At 45.8% G+C, this 25,013-nt stretch overlaps 1 protein-coding gene across 2 annotated transcripts; it reads left to right on the top strand.

Moving 5' to 3' along the window:
- The first annotated feature begins 6,182 nt into the window (after positions 1 to 6,182).
- On the top strand, positions 6,183 to 23,785 carry Ddo (D-aspartate oxidase). Of its 2 annotated transcripts, none has more exons than XM_048425298.3 (5): positions 6,183 to 6,339; positions 8,036 to 8,210; positions 9,411 to 9,519; positions 14,047 to 14,223; positions 22,985 to 23,785. In XM_048425298.3, the coding sequence occupies exons 2-5, from the start codon at positions 8,039 to 8,041 to the stop codon at positions 23,550 to 23,552; spliced, it is 1,026 nt and encodes a 341-aa protein (XP_048281255.3). In that variant the 5' UTR covers positions 6,183 to 6,339; positions 8,036 to 8,038; the 3' UTR covers positions 23,553 to 23,785. The 2 variants fall into 2 exon arrangements, with proteins under 2 accessions (XP_048281255.3, XP_048281257.3); XM_048425300.3 differs by lacking the exon at positions 6,183 to 6,339 and adding an exon at positions 7,780 to 7,949.
- Positions 23,786 to 25,013: the final 1,228 nt, after the last annotated feature.

Below are 25,013 nucleotides of genomic sequence, written 5' to 3'. Positions count from 1 at the left end.
TTGCAGGCCAAGATGGAAGGACTAAAGAACGAAGTCACACCGCAGCTTCCATGGCGAAATTCTTCTTTTTCCCTTTCTTCTTTGCTTTGTTGGTCTGGTAATCCATAGCTGGGACCGGGCTTTTTATTTAACAGCCTGTGGTGTCTGAGAGGGGCGTTATCCACTCGTTTGCATGAAACGCAGCTTAAACTGGTTTTTGTTGTTGTTGTTGCTGCTGTTGTTTTTTGAGACAGGGTTTCTCTGTAGCTTTGGAGCCTGTCCTGGAACTAGCTCTTGTAGACCAGGCTGGCCTCGAACTCACAGAGATCCGCCTGTCTCTTAATGAACTGCATTTATGTATTTCATGAAGCATCTACAGTAGTCAGTTTCCATACGATTTTCCCCAAGGTCTCTAGTGTGAGTTTCTTCTCGTGGGCCCTCTGTATTCCCTGTCCTCAGTCTGTCACTTCACTGAACCTCCGTTTCTCCTCTTTCCTTCTTTGTGTCCTCTATGCTCTGTCCCCCACCCCTTGAAATATCCCCAATGGCCCCTAACTTTCCCAACCTCTATGACTACATTAATTTAAGTACATCTAAAGATTGAAAGACAGGATGCACTTCAAGCTGTAGGCACAGCGAGGACTCTGAATCTGACTCCAGTAGCTCAGGAATGAGTAGCAACAGCTGATGAATGGGACCTTGTGAGACCAAAAAGCTTAGGTGCAGCAAAGAGCACCATCTGTAAGTAAAGCGGCAGACCGAAGGGTGGGGGAATGTTTGCCAGCCTTATTTCTGATAGTGTTAATGTCTAGAACATGCGAAAAAAAACCCAAAAAACAAAAAAAAAAACCCTTTAACACCAAGAAGGCCGCCCAATCTTAAAAATGGGGCATGTAACTAAATAGAGAGTCCCAAAAGAAGTACAATCAGCTCAAAACTATTTTTAAAAATATTCAACATTCATAGCCATAAGAGAAGTGAAAAATTAAAACCACTTTGAGATTTCATCTTACCCTGATCAGAATGGCTAAAATAAAAGAAAAACAAAACAACCTTATCCCCCTAAACAAAACAAACAAAACACGAATAGCAAATGTTGGCACAGATACAGAGAAAGGGGGACACAGTTATCCACCACTGGTGGGAGTGCAAACTGGTGGCTGCTGTGGAAATCAGCATAGGGGGGTTCTTAGAAAGCTAGTATAGATCTAGCATAGGGTCCAGCGGTTTCACTCTGGGCATACCCTCAGAGACGTCGGTATCTTACTATGGAGGTACTACCCATGGTCACCATAGTCAGGGGATAGCCTGGATGTTCATCCACTGATACATGAATAATGAAATGTGGCACGTGTGCACATTGGAATTTTATTCATCTCTTAAAAAAAATAAAATTTGCAGGTAAAGGAATGAAGCTGGAAACAATAATATTTGTTTATATTTATTCTTAGATGTAAATTTTTGTTACAATTAAAATTGTCCAGGTTTCTAATATTGGCTTTTCTAACTGTACATGACTGACAGAAAATTATTTAATATTTATTTATTTATTTATTTATTTATTTATTTATTTATTTTGTCTCTTAAGACAGAGTTTAATGTAGTTCAGTCTGGCTTCAAACTCACTAAGTAGTTGAGGATAACCTTGAACTCATGATCCTGCCTCCATCTCCCACATACTAGATTACAGGTACGTACAATCATGCTTGGAGGGAATGAGATCAATTTTTATATGTTAACCTTGTATTTAATAGCCTGGCTAAGCATTTTTAATTAAGAAGGATGCTAACTTTATTTAATAGGAGAGAATTTAGGTCTTTCATTACAGAAGTTAGCAAATATTCTTCAGACATTAAATCTTCATTCTTTTACTTTGCTGCATGGACATTCTTTCCTCCCTCCCTCCATCCCTCCCTTCCTTTTTCTCTCCACCTCTCTCTCTCTCTCCTTTTCTTTTTTTGTGAGTGTTTTAAGACAGGGTCCCCCCCCTTTTTTCCATTTTTCTTATTCTGTTCATCCTCAGCTGTCCTGGAACTCACTCTGTAGACCAGGGTGACCTTGAACTCCAAGACTCCTGTGCCTCTGCCTGTCAAGTGCTGGAATTAAAGGATTGTGCTACCATGCATGGCTTGGGCATTTCTTAAATTTTGATTTTATTCTTGGAAAATAAAAATATGCTGTCTCTGTAATACTTGGTAGCTAATCATAGCACATCAGCTCCATTCGCTATTATTGTAAGTATTCCAGGGAGCCAATACTTTAACTCTTTGACTTTGGCTGTGCACCTGTGAAATGTTTGCAGTAGGTCTTACCAGACGCGCCCCCCCCCCAGGTTCTTCTGACCCTTACCACCATTAGTTCTCTCAGCAATTTATCAGATGAGCCATTATTCAAGTCACATTGCTACTCCTCTGTATAATGAAGGCCTTCAGTGTTGCCCATGCTTCTTTTTCTTGTATTTTAAAGGAAAGTAGAGCCCCAGAAGGGGAGGGGCAGGTACCTTCCACAGCTTTCATTGTCATGGAATCCCAGCACTTCCACAGACTTCTGCACACCTTCCATGTGCCTTCTCTCTCCTCAGTAGCTCCCCCTCTCTCCTCAGGTAGTTCCCTCTCTCTCTCTCTCTCTCTGATCAGTGTCTCCCTCTCTCTCTCTTCAGTGTCTCCCTCTCTCTCCTCAGGTAGCCACTACACCCAACTACTCTCTTTCTTTCTTTTTTTATTTTAAGGACTTTATCCTTTTTCCTTTTCTCTCCCAATCCTACATATATTTTTAAACACACTGTAAACCATCTAGAGGTTTTCTTTATATGAATTTATCTTTACTGTATGTATGTCTCTCTTTTCCTGACCATATGAGTCTTTAATTTGCTAAGCAATATGGCTAAGGTTAAAGTCGTGGCTTTGATGGCTGGATCCAGCCCATTCCTTAGCTTTCTGAGAGTCTGGCCTCAAGGCAGAAGTACCAACTGGAGCCACATTTATCGCCACAACACTATAGAGTTTCAAGGTCCCTGACACCACCAAAAATCATGCGGTCAACTTCTCATCAACACTATTTAAGTGTTTCATGGCAGGACTTCTTAAAAGAGCTGCAAGGTTTTGCAGCTAAAGCTGAGTCATGAAGCCTCTCTTAAATGAGAGTTCTTACCTCTAGCAAGCAGAGCCCACCTGAGAAAGTGCTGCTATCAAGAAGCCGTGCTTAACTCTATTCTTTTCTATCTAGAATAACTTCCCAAGCTCTCTCAGGCTTTTAAGAGGATTTGGTCAGCCCCACATTGGCAAGCTATTCTGTTTTTTTAAAGGGGGGAAATGCTGTGGGACAATGGTCTGTACCCTGTCATTTTTATTTTAAATAAACACTGATTGGCCAGTAGCCAGGCAGAAAGTATAGGTGGGTAACCAGGCAGGAAGTAGAGGCAGGGCAACGAGAATTCTAGGAAGAGGAAAGTTTCAGTCTGCAATTGTCACCCAGACAGAGAGGAAGCCAGACACAGAGCAAGCAAGATGTGACTGCTTCACTGAAAAATGTACCAAGCCATGTGGCTAACACAGACAAGAATTATGGGCTAATATAAGTTATAGGAGTTAATAAGAAGCCTGAGCTAATGGACCAATGAGTTTATAATTAATGCAGACCTCTGTGTGTTTCTTTGGCACTGAATGACTGCAAGACTGGGTGGGACAGAAACCTCAGCTCCCTTCTTTCCTCAGTAACTCCCTCTTCTTCCTCAGTAGCTCCCTCTCTTTCTTCACTACCTCTCTCTCTTTCCTTAGTATCTCTCTCTTTCCTCAGTACCACTCTCTCTTTCCTCAGTGTCTCCCTCTCTTTCCTCAGTGTCTCCCTCTCTTTCCTCAGTAGCCCCCTCTCTTTCCTCAGTATCCCCCTCTCTTTCCTCAGTAGCTCCCTCTCTTTCCTCAGTGTCTCCCTCTCTTTCCTTAGTAGCTCCCTCTCTTTCCTCAGTGTCTCCCTCTCTTTCCTCAGTATCTCTCTCTCTTTCCTCAGTATCTCTCTCTGTTTTCTCAGTAGCTCCCTCTCTTTGGTTGGGCAATACTCTCTCTGTGGTTCACTGTGTAGGTTTCTGGCCTTTGCCCCTGGTCACACCATCTGCCACCCGATATCTATCTATCTATCTATCTATCTATCTATCTATCTATCTATCTATCTATCTTTGCTTTTCTTTGTTCATCTGGTCTTGGTGGTCCTTGGGGTCTTCCTACATTTCTTCCCCTTTCCTGAGCCTGCACAGCATCCATGTTTATGCTGTTTATTAAGGGCCTATCTTACTCTACCTGATACTAGAGGGGCAAACAGCATCTCAATTCCTTAAAACTCTCTTAAAGTCTTTGCAATGTCCCTCAACTGAGGAACTAAATAGCAAGCATTTCCTGATTCTATTGCCATGCTTGATAAAATATGGCTATCGCATGGGGTACCATACAGTCTATATTTGGTTTTTATTCTCAGTTCCTGATAACTCCTAAAACCCTTTAGAACCTGGAGTGATAGGAGCGTCTTTTGCATAGGGATGTACTGACTTGTGAACGAGGGCCTCCTTCATCAAAGAGCCTGGTCCTGGAAAAGACCAAGACATGATCAGAAGGCAGAGGCTCTCAGCATCCTCCATCCCTCTCCAGGGAAGGGAGAGCCGATCCTCAGTGACCAAAGCTGTAGCCGGTCACATCTACGGAAGGGATGGGATCGGCAGCTTCCTTCTGGCTGTTCCCCTGCAGCCTCTGTGCCAGGTCGAGCACTCCAGAGTCCTGTGAGGTGCTGTAGCAAATCAGTTAGCCCTACTGTGGGCACTGCAGGACCCTAGATTTGCGGTGAAGCACAGGACACCGCCTGAGGTTTGAGACTGGCATCTGAAGTTTGTCAAGGGGCAAGTCTTAAGGACTGAGCCCTCAACCCGTGGCATCTGGTAGGTCGACATCTCCAGGTCGAAGGTGCCAGAATGGAACTGAACTTGATCAGAATTCTGCTGAACTGAATGGGGTACCTGATGGAGAATCTGTTGTATTGGTTGCAGGTGTGTGTGTGTGTGTGTGTGTGTGTGTGTGTGTGTGTGTGTGTGAAAAAGCAGAAGTGTTCCATAGTGAGTGACAGGGACTATGAGTGCAGAAAGGGAACACACAGTCTTTTCCTCTCTGACACCTGAACTGCCTCATCTAGAGTCTCACCTAGAGGAGCCCACCAGAGGCACAAAGCAACTTGCAAAGGGAAACAGACTCAGAAGTCATCTAACTGGCTCAAGATAAGAGTGAGGACCCTGCTGGTTGAGAGCATGAACCTTTATCACCCAGGAGAGCCCGGGCCTTTGCTCACTGCCCTGGAGCTTCAGTGTATACATCTGTAGTACGAGGAGGGTGCAATAGTGCCTCTCCCATCTCAGGACAGCAGTGTTACACGGTGGCACACACACGGGCAGTGCTAAATTTCCTATTAATATACCGATATTGTTATTCTTATATTAAATACTATTTGGGCTGGAGAGATGGCTCAGCAGTTAAGAGCACTGGCTGCTCTTCCCATGGACAAGAGTTCTGTTGCTAGCACCTACATAGGCTCACAACCAGCTCCAGGGGATCTGATGCCCTCTTCCGGCCTCAGAGCCCTGCACCTGTGTATTTAAATTTGCACAGACCACAGCAATTTAAATATAAGATAAATCTTTAGAATATATCATCACCACCGTGATACATCAGACTGCCTCTCTAGAAACAAAGGGCTTTGACGTGATGATCAGTACATCGCACCGTTGACATTCAGCAAGCACTGCTTCCCTTCTGTAAATACTTGGTTGCCGCTAACTTACCTTCAAAGTGTTTCAGCTGCCATCAGGCTGGCACCGCAGCTATCAGCAGCATTTTCCTGCCTCGCGCCCTGATCGTCCCACCATCTGCAGCTGCCCACCAGAGTCAGGTACCTAGCGGCAGATGGCACACAGCTCTGGACAGCGCAACGGGGAAACAGGTTTGGTTCTAGCCAGAACTTTTTGGAAGGCGGACAGGTCACTGTTATTTACCATACAAACAGATGAGCCGGAGAAGCCCCGGCGCGGTGGCAAGCTGAAGTGCTTGGAAGGCAGACAGAGACAGGCCATGGGGGATGAACCTTCCTTTGCAGGCTTGGCAGGGATGTGGCTCCACGGAGCTTGCATGCGCCTCTCTCCTGGCCAAAGGCAGCAGCAGCAGCGGAAAGGGCCAATGGAGAGTGAGCATAGGGAGAATGTGCTTAATCATTTCCCCAATGGGAAGGAGTTTTGTTTTCTCTGTCTCTTAGGAAACCAGGCTAACTGGTCACCGGAAAACAAGTGTTGGTGCCAGGGCCTCCGGGAGATACAAGGCAGCCTTCTCAGAGGTATTTGAATCCCCACTTCTGGCTTAGGGGTCGTGTTGTCTGTACTCTGGGAGTTTGGCAGGTATGACTTGGGATTGGAGCCAGAGATTGACAAGTCCCACCATACCAGGATCCTTCTTCTCTTTCTATCTCTAATTCCCCTACCTGGCAACTGGTTTATTCTTAGTCACAGATGGCTTTCGTCCTTGTGCCCTTACCAGAGCTGTGGAGAAAGCTGCTGGGCCAGGCAGAGCCACTGTGAAATAGCGGGGCTAGCGAGGACATGGCTGTCTGTCTTCTATTACACCGCTGGGCTCCAGGACTTCCCCCTCGCGTCTCCAGCCTTCTCCGCTGAACTGTCCTGAGCCTGGAACCCTTCTTGTTTCCCCTCAGCTCTGGTAGTCTAGCGTCTCAGCTTGCCTGCTCAGAAGCACACAGGCAGCTCAGTAGTAGAAACAGCACAGGCTAAAGCTCCCTGAAAGGTTTCAGAGGCTCACAGTGGGAGTTCTGCAGAGTGAGGGAGGAAGCAGAGAACCCCCAGAGCCAGAGCTCATGGCCTCTGCCAGGGTTGTTTCCACCTGACCTAATGCCCTGGCCATTGCTCTTTGCAAGAAGGGATTGTGCCAAGGGCAGGTTTTTATGCTGACAGCCGGAACAGCTGGCTGGGTATTAGAACTTTGCCCCCTAAAGTGGCAATGACTAACTGGAATAATTGTTACATTGGTTCCCCCGCCTCCTTTAATTTGGAATTGAGTCAGGCAGAGGGAGCTGGGCAGGGAGCAGATATAGCAAGACAAAGAAGCGAAGGCAGGTAGGGGCTGCCAGGGGAGGGCACTGAAGCCTTTGCTGCCCTCTTCACCTCCCACACAGATGCCAGCCTTGGGGCACCCACCACAGGCAGCTGGAACCTACATTTTCCCCATGCCCTCCCACAAGAGGCCTGTTTGGGAGAGAGCCTCCATGGCCTCTCATTTACCACTTCTGGAGCTGATAAGAATGCATTTGGTCTCGTCTTCATGAGGGCACGGAAGCTGGAAGACCATGGGCCACTCCTTCATCTTATAGAACCATTCAGGGCACAGTCCAGCCAGAATCCCAGCTTCCCTTATTTTCAAAATGTGCTGTCCAGGTCGGGCAGTTCAGGCCCAGAGTTCTGAGAGCAGGAAGAGACAGTGATGGGGGCCAGGAGGCAGGGAAGAGGGGGTTGGTTTCCAGAGCTGTGAAGAAGGGTTTTAGTCAATAGAGCTCTCCGTGATGCTATCCTTCCAAACAGATGTGCACAAATGCTTCTGCTAGTGCCTCTGTGTCTGCTCCCCAGCGGGTCCTAGGAGCAGAGGTCACAGCTCAGCACCTTCCCAGGCCTTGATTACCTCACCAGCACTCCCTAGGATGTGCCCATGGCGGCAAAAGTTCATGCAAGCGCACAGTGACTAGAAAGCTGCGTCCAAACGCCGTGGGATTACTGGTGGTGAGCGTGGTGGCAGAGCTAGGCTGGTTTTGTCTTGGTCACTAATGCCTGTAGAGACCTTGTGGCTCACACTGTTATTTCATGGAGTGAGAGTTTAGAGATTTGCTGGGCTTCACCCACGGGAGCACCAGAAGGAAGTCTTACTCCGAGAGGGCTGCCTGATGTAAGGAAAGAATTGTCGCCTCGGGCTTCATCTGGGCAGAGTGATTCCCTAAACAAGGTAGACAGTTTGCATTTCCCTCCTCCCAGGCCATGGACACCGTGCATATTGCAGTCGTTGGCGCTGGTGTGATAGGACTGTCAACTGCCGTGTGCATATCCCAGGTGGTCCCCGGATGTTCCATTACCGTCATCTCAGACAAGTTCTCTCCCGATACCACCAGCAATGTAGCAGCTGGAATACTTATTCCTCACACGTATCCAGGTGAGAGAGGGATCAATTTGCAAGATGCTAATTTTGCACTAGGTGCTTTTCTTGTGATCCTCGTTCAGAGTCCCCTTGCGTTATACCAGGCCCAAGTGAGTGAGCCTGAAGGCTGCCTGGTGTACTGGGGCATCTTTAAAGGAGGGGCTTTGTCACCCAAATCACAGGGTCCTCTGCTCTCTCTGTGGCTGAGTGCCTTGGTGTCCTGGACCAGCTCCTTCATCTTTCTGTTGCTAGTGGAAGGCTTTGCTCTGTTCCCCATATTTCTGTGTGAGACGTGATTCGCAGCAGCACTAGTAATAAATACTGCTCCATGCCTATCCGGTAGCCTCTTGTGAGGATAAGATGAGCTAATATTCACAGAGTTCAAAGCAGTGCCTTACATAGAGCCATCACCCACCTGCATTTGCAATTATTCCTGCCACTCTGGCTGCTATAGCTTTGTTTGACTGGCACTTGAGTATGTATTAGGTCACCATGCATGCTCAATCCACAGTTGAATTGGACTTGTCTGTTATTTGGGGATGATTTCTGTAGCGTATGGTTCTTAGCCACTCTCCTGTTTTTAGGGTGTAGGGGCAGCAACATGGGAATGCGTATTAAAACAGCTCTTCCCACTGACATAGGTCATTGTAGGGCAGTCCACTGAGGTCTAACAGAATTCTGTAGTGCAATTATTACTTCTTTATCTCCAAATAAGCAGCCTGTCTGCAATTTTGGAAGAGAGTGTTGTACTCATACCACCACACTTGTCATTGATGACAATGAAATATTTATTTATTCAATATTAAAGGGATATTTATTGGTTTTATAACCAGTGATTTATTTAAAAGTCTTGCTACTAATATGTCTTTATCGACTTGGGGCCTTGCTGGTCACCGTCTATGTTTCCAGCCCACTTGTAAGGAGTCTCTCAGTTCTTCCTATTGTCCCAACAATGTCCTTGGTGGGATTTCCTAGTCATACACTCATTCCTGCTCTGACTGGCATCTTGGGAATATTCCTTGTACACTTCTGGCTCCTGTATCAGGCTGCCCTGCCTAGTCTATTTCCCTCCATCAATAAATCATTACAAGAGTGGGTCAGATAGACATCGGCATCTAAAACTCTGTGTATCTTGTCTGAATGCTCCTCCCTGAGTACGTTAGTATCACGATAATTTCCCCTCTGCTGCCCTTTGCTTTCTCCATGACTCTGCAGACACGCCTGTGCCCACGCAGAAGCAGTGGTTTACAGAGACCTTCCAGCACCTGTCCGCCATTGCCACGTCTGCAGAAGCCGCGGATGCAGGCGTTCACCTGGTGTCTGGGTAAGAAAAGGAATCTGGAGTCGTAGAATTAGAACAGCACAGACAGATACCAGAGATCAGCAGGACGTATTTGTAAGAGGGAGGACTTCAAAACGGCTTCAGAAAACTGGAGAAACCCTACTTAACAGAATTAGTTGGCTTTTATAAACAATAAATAACAATTGCAGTTTCTTATTGAAAATATTTTCTTGAGTTTCTTCAAGGAATGTGAAGTGGCTTGAAAATATGGAGAAACAGTGGCTAAACCTGAGTTTGGGTGGAGGGCAGAGCAGCTGATGGAAAGCAAAGCCGTGTGACATGGAAGGGCCCAGAGACCTTAGGCAGAGAGCTGTCTGATTTATTTGGGAATCATTAGAAAATGAGATGGCCCCCAAAAGTAAGTTTTGTAGGTGGAGGGCTGGTGTTGGAATTGAACCCAGGGCCTTGTGCATGCCAGGCAAGTGCTCTGCAACCGAACCACATTTCCAGTCCTAAAGCCATCTCTTCAAGTGCCGTTGGAAAATAGAGCTCCTGCAATGTTTAATACCTTTCTGTTTGATTGTTAATATCTGATTGAGAGGAAATGCATCTTTAAGAGGTTTGAGAACACAAATAGCACTTAAAACATGATAATTTCACTCTACATCCTCTTAAATAGAGGTGACGGACTATTTTAGCATCTTTAACGCAGGTTTCTGTGTCATCAAGTGACAAAAGATGTTTGTCACCTGCGCTATCCCATGCGTTAACACAGCCTTCTGGAGAGTAGGTGCATGCTTACCTTTGACGATGTTTCCAGGTGCTATTCTGTCTATCAAGACTATTTTAAGAGTACCTGTCTTGGAGCTGAAGAGATTGCTCAGTGGTTAGCACACTTTCTGTTCTTACAGAGGACCTGGGTTCAGCTCCCAGAATCCACGTGCTGGAACTCTAGTTCCAGGAGATCTGGTGCCCTTCTGGCCTCTGTGGACTCTTGCCTGCGTGTAGTATACATAAAGGCGTGCAGACACACATGCATATACATATAATAAATAAGAACATTTTCCATAAGACAGAAACGAAAAGTTCTAGGCTCCATGGACACCTTTTCTAAGTGCATACTTCTATCAGAAGGATTTCTGCTCTTTTTCTTTTTGCCTTCTATGTTGGTTTGAATAAAAATAGCCCCCAGAGGCTCATAGGGAGTGGCACTATTAGGAGGTGTGGCCTTGTTGGAGTAGGTGTGGCCTTGTGGAAGGAAGCGTGTCACTGTGGGTGGGTTTTGAGGTCTCAGAAGTTCAAGCCAGACCTAGTGTGATCTGCAGCCTGAGGATCTGAATATAGAACTCTCCGCTCCTTCTCCAGTACCACGCCTGTCTGCATGCTTTCTACCATGACAACAATGGAGGACTAAGCCTCTGAACAGTAAGCCAGCCCCAATTAAATGCTTTTCTTTATGAGTTGCTGTGATCATGGTATCTCTCCACAGCAACTAACTAAGATACATTCCCTCATCATATAATCATGAGGATGGATGGTGATATCCTTACTTTTTCAAAGTCCCTACCTAAATGATGTAGGTGTTGCTTTCATTGGTTAATTAATAAAGAAAACTGCCTGGCCTGATAGGTCAGAACATAGGTAGGCGGGGAAGACAGAACTGAATGCTGGGAAGAAGGCAATGAGGCAGACGCCATAGCTCTCCTCTCTGAGATGGACCCTGGTTAGACTCGTCCTGGTAAGCCACAGTCAAGTGGCAACACGCATTAATAGTAATGGGTTGAATCAATATGTAAGAGCTAGCCAATAAGAGGTTATAACTAATGGGCCAGGCAGTGTTTAAATGAATACAGTTTCCGTGTGATTATTTCGGGTAAAGCTGGCCGGGTGGCGGGAACGCAGCCCTCCGTTCCTTATTACTACACCTAAGGTAGCATGTTTGGCTTAATCATCAAGCTGTGAACATTTTTTTAAATGACAGTTGTCTCTCCCCAAGGTTAGTTGCTGAGCCATATTGAAGCATAGTGTTCACTGTTACGGTCATGCTGAACACGTTCCAAAACCAATAGGAATCCATCAACATTTAGAAACAGACATGTCCCAATAGTCTTTCATTTCAAAATTAAGGTTTTATAAATGTCTTGTGTATCTTTGATATAACTTTAATTTTCAATTCATTTCTTCAAAAAGACTTTTGGTAGCACTCTCTGAACCTGGTCGTCTAGGTCTTAGGGATACAACAATGAGGACTTTTGCATACAGTAATTGCTTAATAAATATGTGTGAAGTGAATTTTACGAAAGATAGACACAGTCCTGTTCTCAAGTGAATGTCATCTGTGGGGAATGTCGTAAATCTCACAAGTTACTAATGGGGCACCCGTTACCAGAGGCTGGAGTGCAGAGAGCTATGGACTCATATATCAGGAGAAGGAACTTGCTCCAGGAACCCCTCGGGAGCCATGTAGGAAACCCTCGAGATGAGAGTAAGTTAACACAGGTGAAGGGACAGAGAGAGGGTTCAGAGGAGACAGGCCCCGGGGACTGTGGTATGTTGAAGGACTCAAGTAAATCCACAGTATTGAAAAGCCACTGGGGTATTTTGTACAGTGAGGTAACTGTTCCTATTTGCATTGCAAAGACATTTTATCTGCAGTATAGAGACTAATCCGGGGGAAGAGAGATGAGACTAGGACACGTGAATAGTAAGGAGACAAGTAGTGGATTTAAGTGGGGTTTAGTAACTAAGTCAGGTCAATGCTTTTAAGCACTTGGGCGGTAGAGGCAGGTGATCTCTGTGAGTTCTATGTCAGCCTGGTCTACATAGTGAGTTCCAGGACAGCCACATAGAGAAACCTGGGCTACATAGAGAAACCCTGTCTCAAAACCTGAAAAAAAGTTATTGGTGTGGGGAAATAGGGATCAAGGAGGATTCTTACTACTGCCGGGGCTGGATGGTTAACGTTTTAGAATTGAATACTAAGAGAGGAAGGGGAGGTGGCAAAGTTGTGGTGGTGGGCACGCAGCCCAGGCAGGGTACACATAATGATGAGGAAGAAGACTTGTCATGCCCAAGCGGCACTTCTACCTTCTCAGGGTCTGCTTTGGTTGGATTGCTCTGCTTAGAGACACAAACTCTGGTATGTTCACAACCACATGTTTAACTTTCAGATTTGTGTCTTGATGTTTCAGAGTAAAGACGATTGCCAATTGCTGATGGAAACGGCCCAGTACTTAAAAAGTCCAAACATGTAGCTGCTATTGACAGTCTGTTAATGGCTTCTTCTTCTTTTAATATCTAAGGTTTTAAATTATTTTACTAATTCTTTGAAAATTTCATGCAATGTACTTTGATCAGATTCATTCGGTGTTACAGGCTTCTTGTTGACCACCAACACCACTGTAGACTGATTCACCCCCACCGTGCTGTGGTCTCCTCACACCAATAGGTTCTTCTGGTGACTATTGACTTCATAGAAGTCACACACCTGCTTCCTTCCAATTATCTAGGTGTGGTGATGCACACCTTTAATCCCAGCACTCAGGAGGCTGAGGCAGAAGGATCACTATCAGTTGAAGGCCAGCCTGGATTATATAGTGAATTCCAGGACAACCAAGGTTACATAGTGAGACACTGTCTCAAAATCAATCAGTCAATCAAACAAAGAAACAAACAAACAAAATCCAACCAATTAAGATGTCAAGTTCAAAAACAAGGCTAACTGTAGGTGGAGGCTGCTTGTTCATTTCTTGGCTGCCCAGACCTGAAATAATCACACAGAAATTGTATTAATTACAACACTGTTTGGCCTATTAGGTTATGCATATTTCTAGCTAACTCTTACATCTTAAATTAACCCATCTCTATTAATCTGTATATCACTATGAGGTTGTGGCCTACCAGCAAGGTTCTGACAGACTCCGTGGGTGTCTTTCTCCTTCGGCAGTTACATGGCTTCTCTCCGAATCTCCCTACTCTCCCTCTACATCTCTTCTCGGATTTCCCATCTGGCTTTACTCTTTTAAGCCATTGGCTGAAAACAGCTTCTTTATTAACCAATGGCAATAAAACATATTCATAGCATACAGAGGGGAATCCCACATCAGCTAACCTTTGAATTTCTTATATTTTCCTTTTCTTCTATACATGAAGTATTGTGCAAAAAACTTTCCTCTAAAATACGTAGTCAACATGCAAAAAGGGAAATCATGGCAAAAACATTTCAGAGAAAAATAAATTAACTTGAAGATTTAAAAAAACATGCTATTTGGTTTTTGCCATGCTGGGGATTGAAAATCTGACCTGATGCATGCCTGCTGGGAGCTCCACCACTGAGTAAAGCCCCAGCCTGAGAGCACTTTGCAAATGCCTGCCTGCCTCTGTCAGCGGAGAATATCTGAACTCAGCCAGGCGGGTGCCTGAACCCAAGAGAATGGAAGAATTGATCTTTTCCTTTGTGTTTACAGGAAGTGAAGTTTTTAAAATGCATCAGGGAACTTTATATGCACTTTTCGAAAAATACAAGATTTCATAAAATTTAAGGAGCACCTCTTTCTTCCGGTGCCTCAGGTGGCAGGTGTTTCGGAGTGTCCCCACTGAAGAGGTGCCTTTCTGGGCTGATGTCGTTCTGGGATTTCGAAAGATGACCGAGGCTGAGCTGAAGCGATTCCCTCAATATGAATTCGGTCAGGCTTTTACAACCCTGAAGTGTGAGACTGCTGCCTACCTCCCATGGCTGGAGAAAAGGTTGGTTGAAATATCCCTGTTTTCCTGTTTGACATGATGATAAATTATTACACAGATGTTCATAAAACACACAGCGGGCTCTCTGGGGCTCCTAAGGGCTCTCTTTGACTGTCTTGCTGCTCACAAATGGCCAGAGCTCTGTGGAAGCCTCTGGAGAGTGTCCATGTGGCAAGGACTCACGGTAACTTCGTGCCTCATTTGTCCTCACTCCCTCGGAGAAAAGCCAATTACTGAGAAATCTCAGTTTCTTTGTTCAGAAAAGGGAGGCTTTGAGCCAATGCATTTACAACTTTACTTCTTTGGAAGAGAAAATCTTATGCTTATCATAATTTTTTTTTTAGTTTTTTTCTCTTTTTTAGTAAAATAGCTTCATTATTATTATTTTGTTGTCATTATTACTATGGTTATTATTAATTTGGTTATGAATAAGAATATTGAAATTGAGGGCTTATCTAAAGTATGTAATTGCTTCCTTAAAATTCAGTTCTTAAACCTTTCATTTTGTCTTGGTTTTTAGCACTTCCTCTTCCTAGCTTTTTAGGGTACACAGCGAGAGTGTTTTGACTTGAGAGGCATCAATGCATCTCTTGCTGGTTTATGCATCCATTGCATGAGGTTAGGGGCTTGAAAAACATAGGATCCATCAATCCCCAAATCTGGGAACTGGGTCAATAACCCTTGTCTGAAATGTTTGTGACCAGAGGGATTTTGAAATTTAGTTTTCTTTTCTTTTCTTTTCTTTTCTTTTCTTTTCTTTTCTTTTCTTTTCTTTTCTTTTCTCTTCTTTTCTAAATCTACTTAATGAGCCTGGCATCTGGCCAGATGTCCAATATGGTGGATGATGAAGGCTACCTAACCCCTTTTCTTTCATGAAAGGCTTTGTGGAACAGGGGCAGGGCCTTGTTGCAGCCCAAGAGGAGCCCTTTAGGCTTCTGCAAAGTGGGACAATGTCACTGTGAGGAAAAGGAACATTTAGGGCTCACTATGTGGGCTGGGCAGACCCAGATGGGTAGTCACACAATCCCTGCTGTTCCTTCCACTTGGGCCTGTTCTGTTGCCTCCTACGCCTCTTCCCCACAGTGTGAGTGCTCAGCCTTCTGTGTCCTCATTCCGAAGGGAACATTCCTTCCAGCATGCCATGTAGCAATGACTTCAGCCTTAGCAACTGCTAGGGTGGTACATCAACCCAGAAATAAAAGATATTATTTTATTACAACTTAGACTGTTAATGTTTTCCAAGAACAGAAAAGCTCATCTCCTGCTCAAACATTGCCCCTAGTGTCCAGAACCACCTGGCACACAAAAAGCCCTCAGAGGTTTAATCACCCATGCAGCTAATATTTTATATCTTGGGACAGTAAAGTCACCCGCTTGGCTGCTTTTTTGCTTGCTGTCCCAGGAAATAAATCACAGAGGCAATACATCTCCTGCCAGGCAGCCTACCTAAATAAATTACCCTGAAGAGGCCAGAGCCACCCTGCATTTGATGATATCTAGGAAGCCTGGTGGTCCCTTTCAGTGCTGGAGGCCTAGAATTTAGCTGGTTTCTTTCCAGGACACCAAGCCTTATCCCATGGCCCCGAGGTGGCCCACACAGAGCACAGCGCTGACCTCCCTGCCTATACTGATTGGCACCTCTGTTGTTTTTTCTGGGCAGGCCTTGCATCCCCCAGTTTTGTGCATATTTTTTTGTGTTTTCCCACCTGCCTGACTCTTGTGATTTCCTAGGATGTTATATAAAAGTACACACCGGCCTTGCACACCACCTAGGGGACAGGCTTTCACAGTTTTGTCTGTCCAGCTTGCAAGGGCCTTAGATTCTTGCTCCTCCTGTCCACAGTACACAGTGTCCAGTGCACAGTGGGTCTACTGGAACATAGCTTCCCACTGAAGTAGCCCTTAGGGTAGTGGTTCTTACCTGTGGATCATGACCCCCTTTGCGGGGGGTGTGTGTCACATATCAGATATCCTGCATATCAGATATTTACATTACAATTCATAACAGTAGCAAAATTACAGTTATGAAGTAACAATGAAATAATTCTATGGTTGGGGGTGACCACAACATGAGGAACTGTATTAAAGGATTGCATCATTAGGAAGGTTGAGAAGCACCATCTTAGGGGTTGCCTTCCTGTCCCACATCTGTTCCCCAGTGCCTGGTCAGGAGAGTGTGAGACTGCGGGCCCCGGCATAGGGTTGAATGTGTTCACTGTTGGTTTTTCATGGGTGGGTAAGGACGGAGTGAGAGGTTAAAGGTGGCAAGAGGATGCTGCCTGTGTTTCCTGATGGTGGTGGTAAGGCTTGCAGGGAACAGGTGAAGGGTGTGCCAGATATAATGGCCTGGGTGACTTTTATTAAGATGCTCTAAGGCATCTTCCTGGCTGGACTTTATTCCTCGACACCTCCTCTATGGTCTAAGGGAGCATGGCTACCCCCCTTCAGGACCATCTGCCTATAGAAGCCCTGAACCAAATCCATATACTCTCCTCCAAGGGAGCAGAGGCTGCTTTACACCTGATGCCTGGTGTGGCCTGGAGATTCATATGTATTCATGGAGTAGTGCCAGGCTGGGGTGGACACTCAGAGAGCTGTTCAATAGCAGGCAGTTTATTGTGAGGACGTTAGTGAGGGCAACAGTCAGCAGACAAGAAACGCTGTGAGGGCAGAATTAGACTATATGCATTTGGCTGTTTCGTAAACCTAAAATCCATTTTAAAGCTCTAACTAGGGGAACTTAAGTTGGGCATAGCGACAGACAGCGTTGCTATGAAGAAACTGGGTTTCCCCTATAAATCTGTATGCGTATGACTTGCCGACTGAATTTTAAACTAGGCTTCTTTTTGTTCTTGTTTTTGAACAAATTGACAACATGGTTGATTTAAAAAAAAAAACTCTAATAATAAGGTGCCATTCTTTGGTTTGAGAGCAGGGATTCAGCTGGAAGGCTGGTTAGTAATGCACATATAATAATCCCAATACAACTCTCTAATGAAGTTCCTGTCCTTGATCCCAGTCCTGGCCGTTCCTACCTCTCTTCATGGCAGATACTCTTCATGTTCAATATTCCTTCCAAGCCCCTCACTGTGTCTCTCTTCTCCACTCCAACCTGTTTGACCATGGGGACTAAAAACTCATTCTGGTTGACATTGGAGACCACCCCCCCCCCCACACCAGAATCACCTCTATCCATTCTAGAGTGAGAGGAGAACTGATGACTTACTGAGAGAGATGTCCTCCATCAGTGCTGGAGTTGTTAGGATCAGAGCTATTGGTGGCCCTACTAAACCAGGATTGGCGCCATCCTCGATAAGCCAATTAAACACACCAGTGACAGTGAAAAGCAGAAAAAGGAGCGATGTTCAGTCTAGCCACATTGTGAAGAAGATCAAAGGGGCCTAGTCCACCCTCCAGAACCAGATTGACCTTCAGGGTGCTAAAATTAGGCTTGGGTTTAAATAGAAGGCCAGAGGTATGTATAGCCGAATAGCTCAGTCAGGGTGTGGTCTACCTTTCTCCCTTTGTCCAATTCTAGTCTTTCCTGCAAGGCAGACTAACTAGTCAGGGCTGTGTAAAACCTCTTTCCAGGAGTCACCTGCTCCACCATCTGACACTAGGGTCTCAGCCTTCTCCCAGCATGAGATTCCTGGGGAAATCTCAATTTCTTGGTGTCCATTTTTCATTAGTTCCATAGCTAAAATGAGAGGCACAAATGTCTCTAGATTATCTTTACTCCTGCCAGGGTGGGCACCTTCGGCTCTGAACCCCAACTCTAGACAGCCCTACCCTGCCTCTGACCTCCTCCATGCTTTGGGAATTGGTGCCCGCACCCTCTGAAGGATGATGCTCAGATTTCTGCATAAGATGCCAGCTGGGCACGTGCACAGTACCACCCTCCATCTTCTTGACCAAGACACAGAAGTTTCCATGGCATGTAGTCTGCAGAGCTGTAGCACCAAGTCTTTCTACTTTCTCTCCAGAGTAGACTTACAGCTATGAGTTTTCACTTTATAGCATAACAAGGCAGACAGTTATGGAGATAGCATTCACAAACTAAGGTATTGCTTGCCTCGAAGGAACAATTGGCAGCTTAGAGCCCACCTGGATTTTAAGTGATTTAAAATGCCTATCTTTCCTCATTTTCTATTCATTAGGTGTTTCAGTGAGTTGGTCCCAGGTGAGTGGGTCCCAGGGCATGGCTGGTAGCTCTGTGCAGTTAGCTCGCCTCTTCTTGGAGCTGTGCCCTCCCTCCTGTCCTGTTCCCTCACCGAAAGGGCCCTGCTCCCTCCTGCCAGTCCTCACTGTAGTATCTCCCACAGAGCCCCTCCTTCCCCCAAGCACTCTTAGTTAACAGAGCTCCCTTTACTCATGGATTATGGGGCCGTGGTGTGCTCTTTTTGCAAATTGGGGTCTCGCTCTTTTGCCAGACTCTCCTGAGGAAAACGATTGAGCTTTTTCTATCCCTAGCTGATCTCCACAACTGCTGCAATAGCAGCTTCATATGGTTGTAAAAGTAACTTCTAGGCATCTGGTCACCTAAGTTAACATCTGACCTCTGGATACAGTTTCCTCCTCTACACTGGTGTCAGGCTCCTACTGTGTTTGCCGGAGGAGATATGTGATGGGTGAGTAACACCACATGCTCACACTGAAACAGGACTGAGTGACCTGTCTGGATATGTGCAGCAGGTCTCTTCCTGGGAAAGAGGTTTAAGAGGGACCCAGTACAGCAAGTCTGGCCGAACCTTCCAAAAGCCCAGCCGTACATCCATCACCTACCCCATCTCCAGTGACATGTTGGGCTTTCATCCCAGCTCCCAGCAAGGGCTGCTGAAATAGAAAAGAAGAATATTTGCGTTTATTGCATTCTCACACAGACCTGACGACTTATTCCCTAGTTAAGGAAATAAGCTCAGTGAATTGAAGAATTCACAGGAATCCCAAGACTGGTAGGTCCACTTAGTTCCCTGAATTAGAAAAAAATAACCCCGAGTTCTGATTAGAATGGCCGAGGACAGGACATAATGTTCAAAGGCCAGCACGTGGAAGCTGCAGTCTATTAAAAGAAAAACACACCCAAGACAGTGTTCAAAAGAAGGGCTAGTTAAAACCTTTAAGGAGTCTCCATGGTCATAGTTAAATATAAGTGTCACGCAGATATGAGCAGGCCTACCCACAGGTTACATGGCCGGGCTTGTGTTCTATAGGAGTGTGGCAAACCCTTCATCCTTCTTATTTTTCTGGGAAAGCTCTGACCGAGCAGCTGCAGCTGTGGTGTGTCACGCGTTTGTCAGCCCTGATCCAGACTTTGTCTCCTCTCATTTCCACAGTGAGCTGCTGAGGGCAGTCTCACAGCGACACGGAGGAAGGGAAGGCTGGAAGCTTAGGGAAGCTGACCAGCTTACCAAGGTTGTAGGGGGATGGATGCCCCACTTCCACAAAATCTTTCCTTGGTGCCTGCTTTCTTTTCTTTGACAATTTCATGCACGCATGTCATGCATTTCAGTTGCTTTCAGCCCCATTACCTCCTCTGTTGAAACCCCTTGTTCTGTTTGCTTCCCAGTGCTATGCTAAAACAACATGGCCACAGCAGCTCAGGCAGGAAGGCTTCTGTGTTCCAACCACAGTCTACCATGAAGGAAAGTCAGAGAGGAACTCAAGCAGGGTAGGAACCTGAAGACAGGACCCTGGAGGCTGGAGCTGATGCAGAGGCCATGGGGGGAGCTGCCTACTGGCTTGCTCCTCATGACTTGCTCAGCTTACTTTCTTATAGAACCCAGGATCACCTGCTCAGGGATGGTCCTAACCACAGTGGACTGGGCCCGCCCATGTCAATTGTCACTCAAGAAAATGCCCCGCAGGTTGCCCACTGCACACTGTGATGAGGGCACTTTCTCAGTTGAGGTTCTCTCTTTGCAGATAACTCTAGCTTGTGCCAAGCTGACAAAAACAAAAACAATCAAAACCCAAACAACACATCCAGACAGCTCCTGTTCTGCTTTTGTGTGTTTTCCCTTTTTCTTTCTTCTGACCCATTGAGTTTAGAGTTACTTGCAGAACCTGGGTGGGGGGTTGTCTACTTACTAGAAAGCGGGAGGGGCGGTTCCTCCTCCTCCAGCAGCTACCAAAGGACGGGTGGGGTCTCCTGAACTCTCCTCATCCACGGTGAAATGTTGATGGGTCCAGGCTCGTGCAGCTCCCAACAGCTGCTGGGAGTTCATGATTGCAACAGCTGTAGAGTGTCCAGTAGACATTTTTTCCCAGCACTCCTCACCTCCTTCTGGCTCTTATATTCTTCCTACCCCATCCTTCTGTGGTGCTGGTGTTTATTTCTTAAACATCACAAACGCAGTACAGAGTGCCGGTTAGTGCCACCACAAAACACCAATTTTTCTCTTTCTCATTCTTTTCTTCTCTCTCTCTCTCTCTCTCTCTCTCTCTCTCTCCTCCCTCCCTCCCTCCCTTCCTTCCTTTCTTTTGCAGCATTCAGCCTGAGAGAACTACTTCACGTTTGAAAACACTGTTCGTTAGCGTGTATCGAACACACAAATCTGTTTCCAAATTGTTCTGTGGAGAGAGTGGAAACTCCTGTCCTCCCTCCTTTTCATCCCTCTGTTGCACTAGAGGTTTTTATTGGTTATTTGTGGCCCTGTGAAGATGTTGCCAGAGTCCTTGGTTTTCTTGTCGCAGGTAAATGCCGTAGCCTTCCCTCGGTTTTCTGAATAACAAGTTAGGATACATAGGGTGAAAATTAGTGCTTGAAACCACCTCTTGGACTGAATGGAAAGTACACTCCAGGCTCAAATTATTGAGGGCTTAGCACAGCTGGGCCTTCTGTAAATATTTAATATATAATACATGAATCCAATCCAGAGGTTTCCAGCTGTCCTTCAGATTGCTCAGTGGTGGCGTGGGAGTGGTCCCTCCAGTGGGAGAGGCTGTGGTGAGTAAGGGGCTGAGCTCTGACCAGCAGCCACCTTCTGCTGAGCTGTGGAGAAGACGCAACTCCGCTCCCAAAGGCTGACTGAGCTGCTGTCGGGGCCTATGATGCCGGGAGCGACCATGCTGTTTACTCTCCTCTACTTGTGAATTTTTCTAGAACTGGGGACCAGTGCCCAAAGCCGGTTCCTTCCAAATCACAGTGCAAGTTTCAGTGGAACTTTCCAGCTAGAGAGTAGAATGTCAGTCTTTTCTTGTGTTAAAATACCGCCGTCTAGGCTTGTCTCTATGCTACATCTGGAAGTTTCTGACTTTTACTTGGGTTTTTCTTTGCATGAAACCTTTGTTCATCTGGCGCGGAAAGGAGGTGTGCTGAGAACCCGCGTGTGCGCCTCTGCTCTCCCAGAGGTAGGGAGGGCGCAGGCACCCACACCAGTTTCTGTTGTCAATCTTCACTTCCCCATTTTCTCTCTGGGATGTGCTTGAGGGATAGCAGACAGGGAGATGGACGTCTCTGGGCTACCACTCTCTTTGTCAGAGTTCTCCTGAGATGGAGCCAATGTGTGTTTGTGTGTGTGTGTGTGTGTGTGCGCATGTATGTGAGTGTGTGTGTGTGAGTGTGAGTACATGTGTGTGAGTGTGCATATGTGTCCGTGTGTGTGTATATGTGTGTTCATGTGTATGTACATGTGTGTATGTGTGTGTGATTGTGCACATACCTGTATCCGTTTATTAAACTTTACCGCGTCAGCTATCTACACTGCCTTCCAGTTCTCTTTCTAGCCTTGAGGAAGGGCATCATGCCTTCCAATATTTTTGTCCTCCTTAGCAATGTTTTGCTTCTAGATCACCAACCTGTATCTGTTGTACAGAACTGCCAAGAGTCTCTTATATTAAATCCCCTGTAACCTATAAGGAACCTAGAAATATGATTATAGGATTACAAGGGATTAAGATGATGAGATTACTGGGGTTGTTATTTTTTTAATGGCTACAGAATTTCCACATTGGAGATGAAAAGAGTTGCTGGGATGGGTGGTGTCAATGGTTGTGCAACAATGTGAGCTTACACTGCCGCTTACAATACACCTCTGAGCTGCACACGTAAAAATGGCCCAAGTAGTGAGGTTTTGTGCTGTGTATATTACCCTACAATTCAATGGTGATTACAAGGCTTACTGAGCCGTTCCTTCTCATTAGTGAAATATTTGGTCACTAATTTGGTCACTAAAAAAAAAGCTGTTGTTCATTCCATCAGTTGTATATTTTGTTCCTTTTGTGAAAACATTCTTTCTCTCTCTCTCTCTCTCTCTCTCTCTCTCTCTCTGTGTGTGTGTGTGTGTGTGTGTGTGAGAGAGAGAGAGAGAGAGACAGAGAGACAGAGAGACAGAGAGACAGAGACAGAGAGAGAGGCAGAGGCAGAGAGCGCAGCCAGCTACCAGAGCAAGCTGACTAACACAGAGCACACGCAAGGCCGAACAATGCGTGACGGGATGCGGAGGCAGCAGAGTCTGAACAAGAAGTGTTTGACAGTTTAAAGCACACTTTAAACTGAGTCAATTTGGCATTTATTTTGCATTTAGATATAAGAACTCTGCAAAATGTTTTAAGAGCAAGACATATGATTTCTTTGTTTTAGATTTCCATAATAGATTTTCCTTTAGGACCAACCATAAGAGTTTTCATTGGCCCAGGATGTAACTAGACTGTGTTGCTGGGAGCTCTGGAAGCTCCCAAGATTTTGTTGTTCCTGTAGGCCTGTCCTTCATTTCTGGGGAGTGGTGAGAGGTGGTTAAGGCTCACCTTGGTCTCTCTTTCACAGGTTAAAGGAAAGCGGAGGCCTCCTACTCACCAGGAGAATAGAAGACTTGTGGGAGCTGCAACCATCCTTTGACATCGTGGTCAACTGCTCAGGACTAGGAAGCCGACAGCTTGTGGGAGACTCCATGATTTCCCCTGTAAGGGGCCAAGTGCTCCATGCCCAGGCCCCCTGGGTGAAAAATTTCATCCGAGACGGGAGTGGCCTGACGTACATCTACCCTGGTACATCCTACGTAACCCTGGGAGGAACCAGACAAAAAGGAGACTGGAGTCTGTCCCCAGATGTGGAACTTAGCAGAGAGATTTTTTCTCGATGCTGTGCTCTTGAACCCTCCCTCCACAGAGCCCACAACATAAGAGAGAAAGTAGGCCTGAGGCCCAGCCGGCCTGGTGTGCGTCTGCAGAAGGAGATCCTAGTCCGAGGGGGACAGAGGCTGCTTGTGGTCCACAACTATGGCCACGGGAGTGGGGGCATCTCAGTGCACTGGGGCTCGGCTCTGGAAGCCACCAGGCTGGTGATGGATTGGATCCGTACCCTCAGGATCCCAGCTCCCGTGTCAAAGCTGTAACTGACACCAGATGTCAGCGAATGACCCTAGGTGATGTTGGTCAGTGCAGTTCAGGGTTCACGATGGGTCCTCATAACGTCTCCACGGCTGGAAAGCTGATTCTGATCTTTGTTTTCACAATCAGAAATCATGCAACACAGTAGAGAACAACACAGAAAGCTTGCCACTAATGACGTATGGCACAAAACTCCATTTTGTCCAAATATGTGTTATTAAAAAATACTTATCCAGGCGATGGTGGTTTATGCCTTTGATCCCAGCACTCAGGATGCAGAGGCAGGCAAATCTTCGTGAGTTCGAAGCCAACCTGGTTTCCAGAGTGAATTCAGGACAACCAAGACTACACAGAGAAACCCTGTCTGGAAAAACTAAACCAAACTAAAACAAAACAAAAACTTGTTATATAGGGTAACATTTGGGGGGGGAGATCTAATGCTAATTTATATGAATGCTATAAGTGATAGGGATTTTTGTATCTTTAACTCATAAACCCGTACTAGGAGACAATGTGTGGGAAACACTTGGATCCCTGTCAGTTATAGGGTTGTGTGAGATCCTCTAAGGTCATAGAGCCAACTAAACAAGCATTATGAACCCTTTAGATAAGACCGCACAGTGCAGACCGCCTGTCTTTAACTGGAGACAAGACATGGTTATAGCCAGCGCAGGCAACTGTTGCTTTCTCCCCTCAGCTGGTAATGATGGTAGAAGATGGAGGAGGAGTTGCCTATGGAAACATCATAAGTGTCTGTCACTGTGTATGTTCCATTGTTTCTGGGACCAAACACCCAACAGAAACAACCTAAAAAGTTTGTTTGTTTGTTGTTTTAGTCCACCATGCCAAGGAAGGGGCCTTTACAACAGAGCTGTTCCATGAAGTATCAGGGTCAGGTGCAGCCTGTACACCCCCACCCCAGTTTATACCTCTTCCAATCAGCCCCCACTTCCTATACTTCCCCCTTCTCCCAATAGTTCATTCAGTTCTTGAATTCATCAATGGATTAAGACATTGATTAGGTCATTTGTATCTACCCTCAGACTCACCCAAAGGGGTGTTTTAGTAATCATCTAAGTGATCCCCCATCTCGTAAAGCTGACAGTAGGGATCTACCATGGCAGTCACCGAGGCTGCATGGTCCATTACCACAAATGATGGAGAGGCAGCTGACTGCACGGCGAACGAGCATGGCTGAAGATTGAGTAGTCTGTGCAACCTGAAAGCTAATTGGCTAATGGAAATGGACCAGTCATTTTAAATGACATAAAATATAAAGTATTCTTCATGTTTAACTAAAAAGTATTGGGGAAGAAAAAAAAATGTGTCTTTCAGTAAAATAAGTTTGAGAATTGCTGAGTTGAATAATTTAGCATGATTCCCTAACTTAGCCTGTGCAGCGTGGAACCTCAGGAGTTCTCTTGGCTTAGGAGAAGATGTACCCATTCACTGAGATAAGCAATTCT

Source organism: Myodes glareolus, chromosome 1 (genome assembly GCF_982192425.1).
Source record: "Myodes glareolus chromosome 1, mMyoGla1.1, whole genome shotgun sequence".
Lineage (NCBI taxonomy): Eukaryota > Metazoa > Chordata > Mammalia > Rodentia > Cricetidae > Myodes > Myodes glareolus.
This window is presented reverse-complemented; position numbering and strand designations above follow the sequence as displayed.

Coding starts and splice junctions, on each gene's coding strand:
- Ddo (XM_048425298.3), top strand. CDS start 8,039: ATGGACACCGTGCATATTGCAGTCGTTGGCGCTGGTGTGATAGGACTG. Junction 8,211..9,410: donor TATTCCTCACACGTATCCAG/GTGAGAGAGGGA, acceptor ATGACTCTGCAG/ACACGCCTGTGCCCACGCAG. Junction 9,520..14,046: donor GGCGTTCACCTGGTGTCTGG/GTAAGAAAAGGA, acceptor CCGGTGCCTCAG/GTGGCAGGTGTTTCGGAGTG.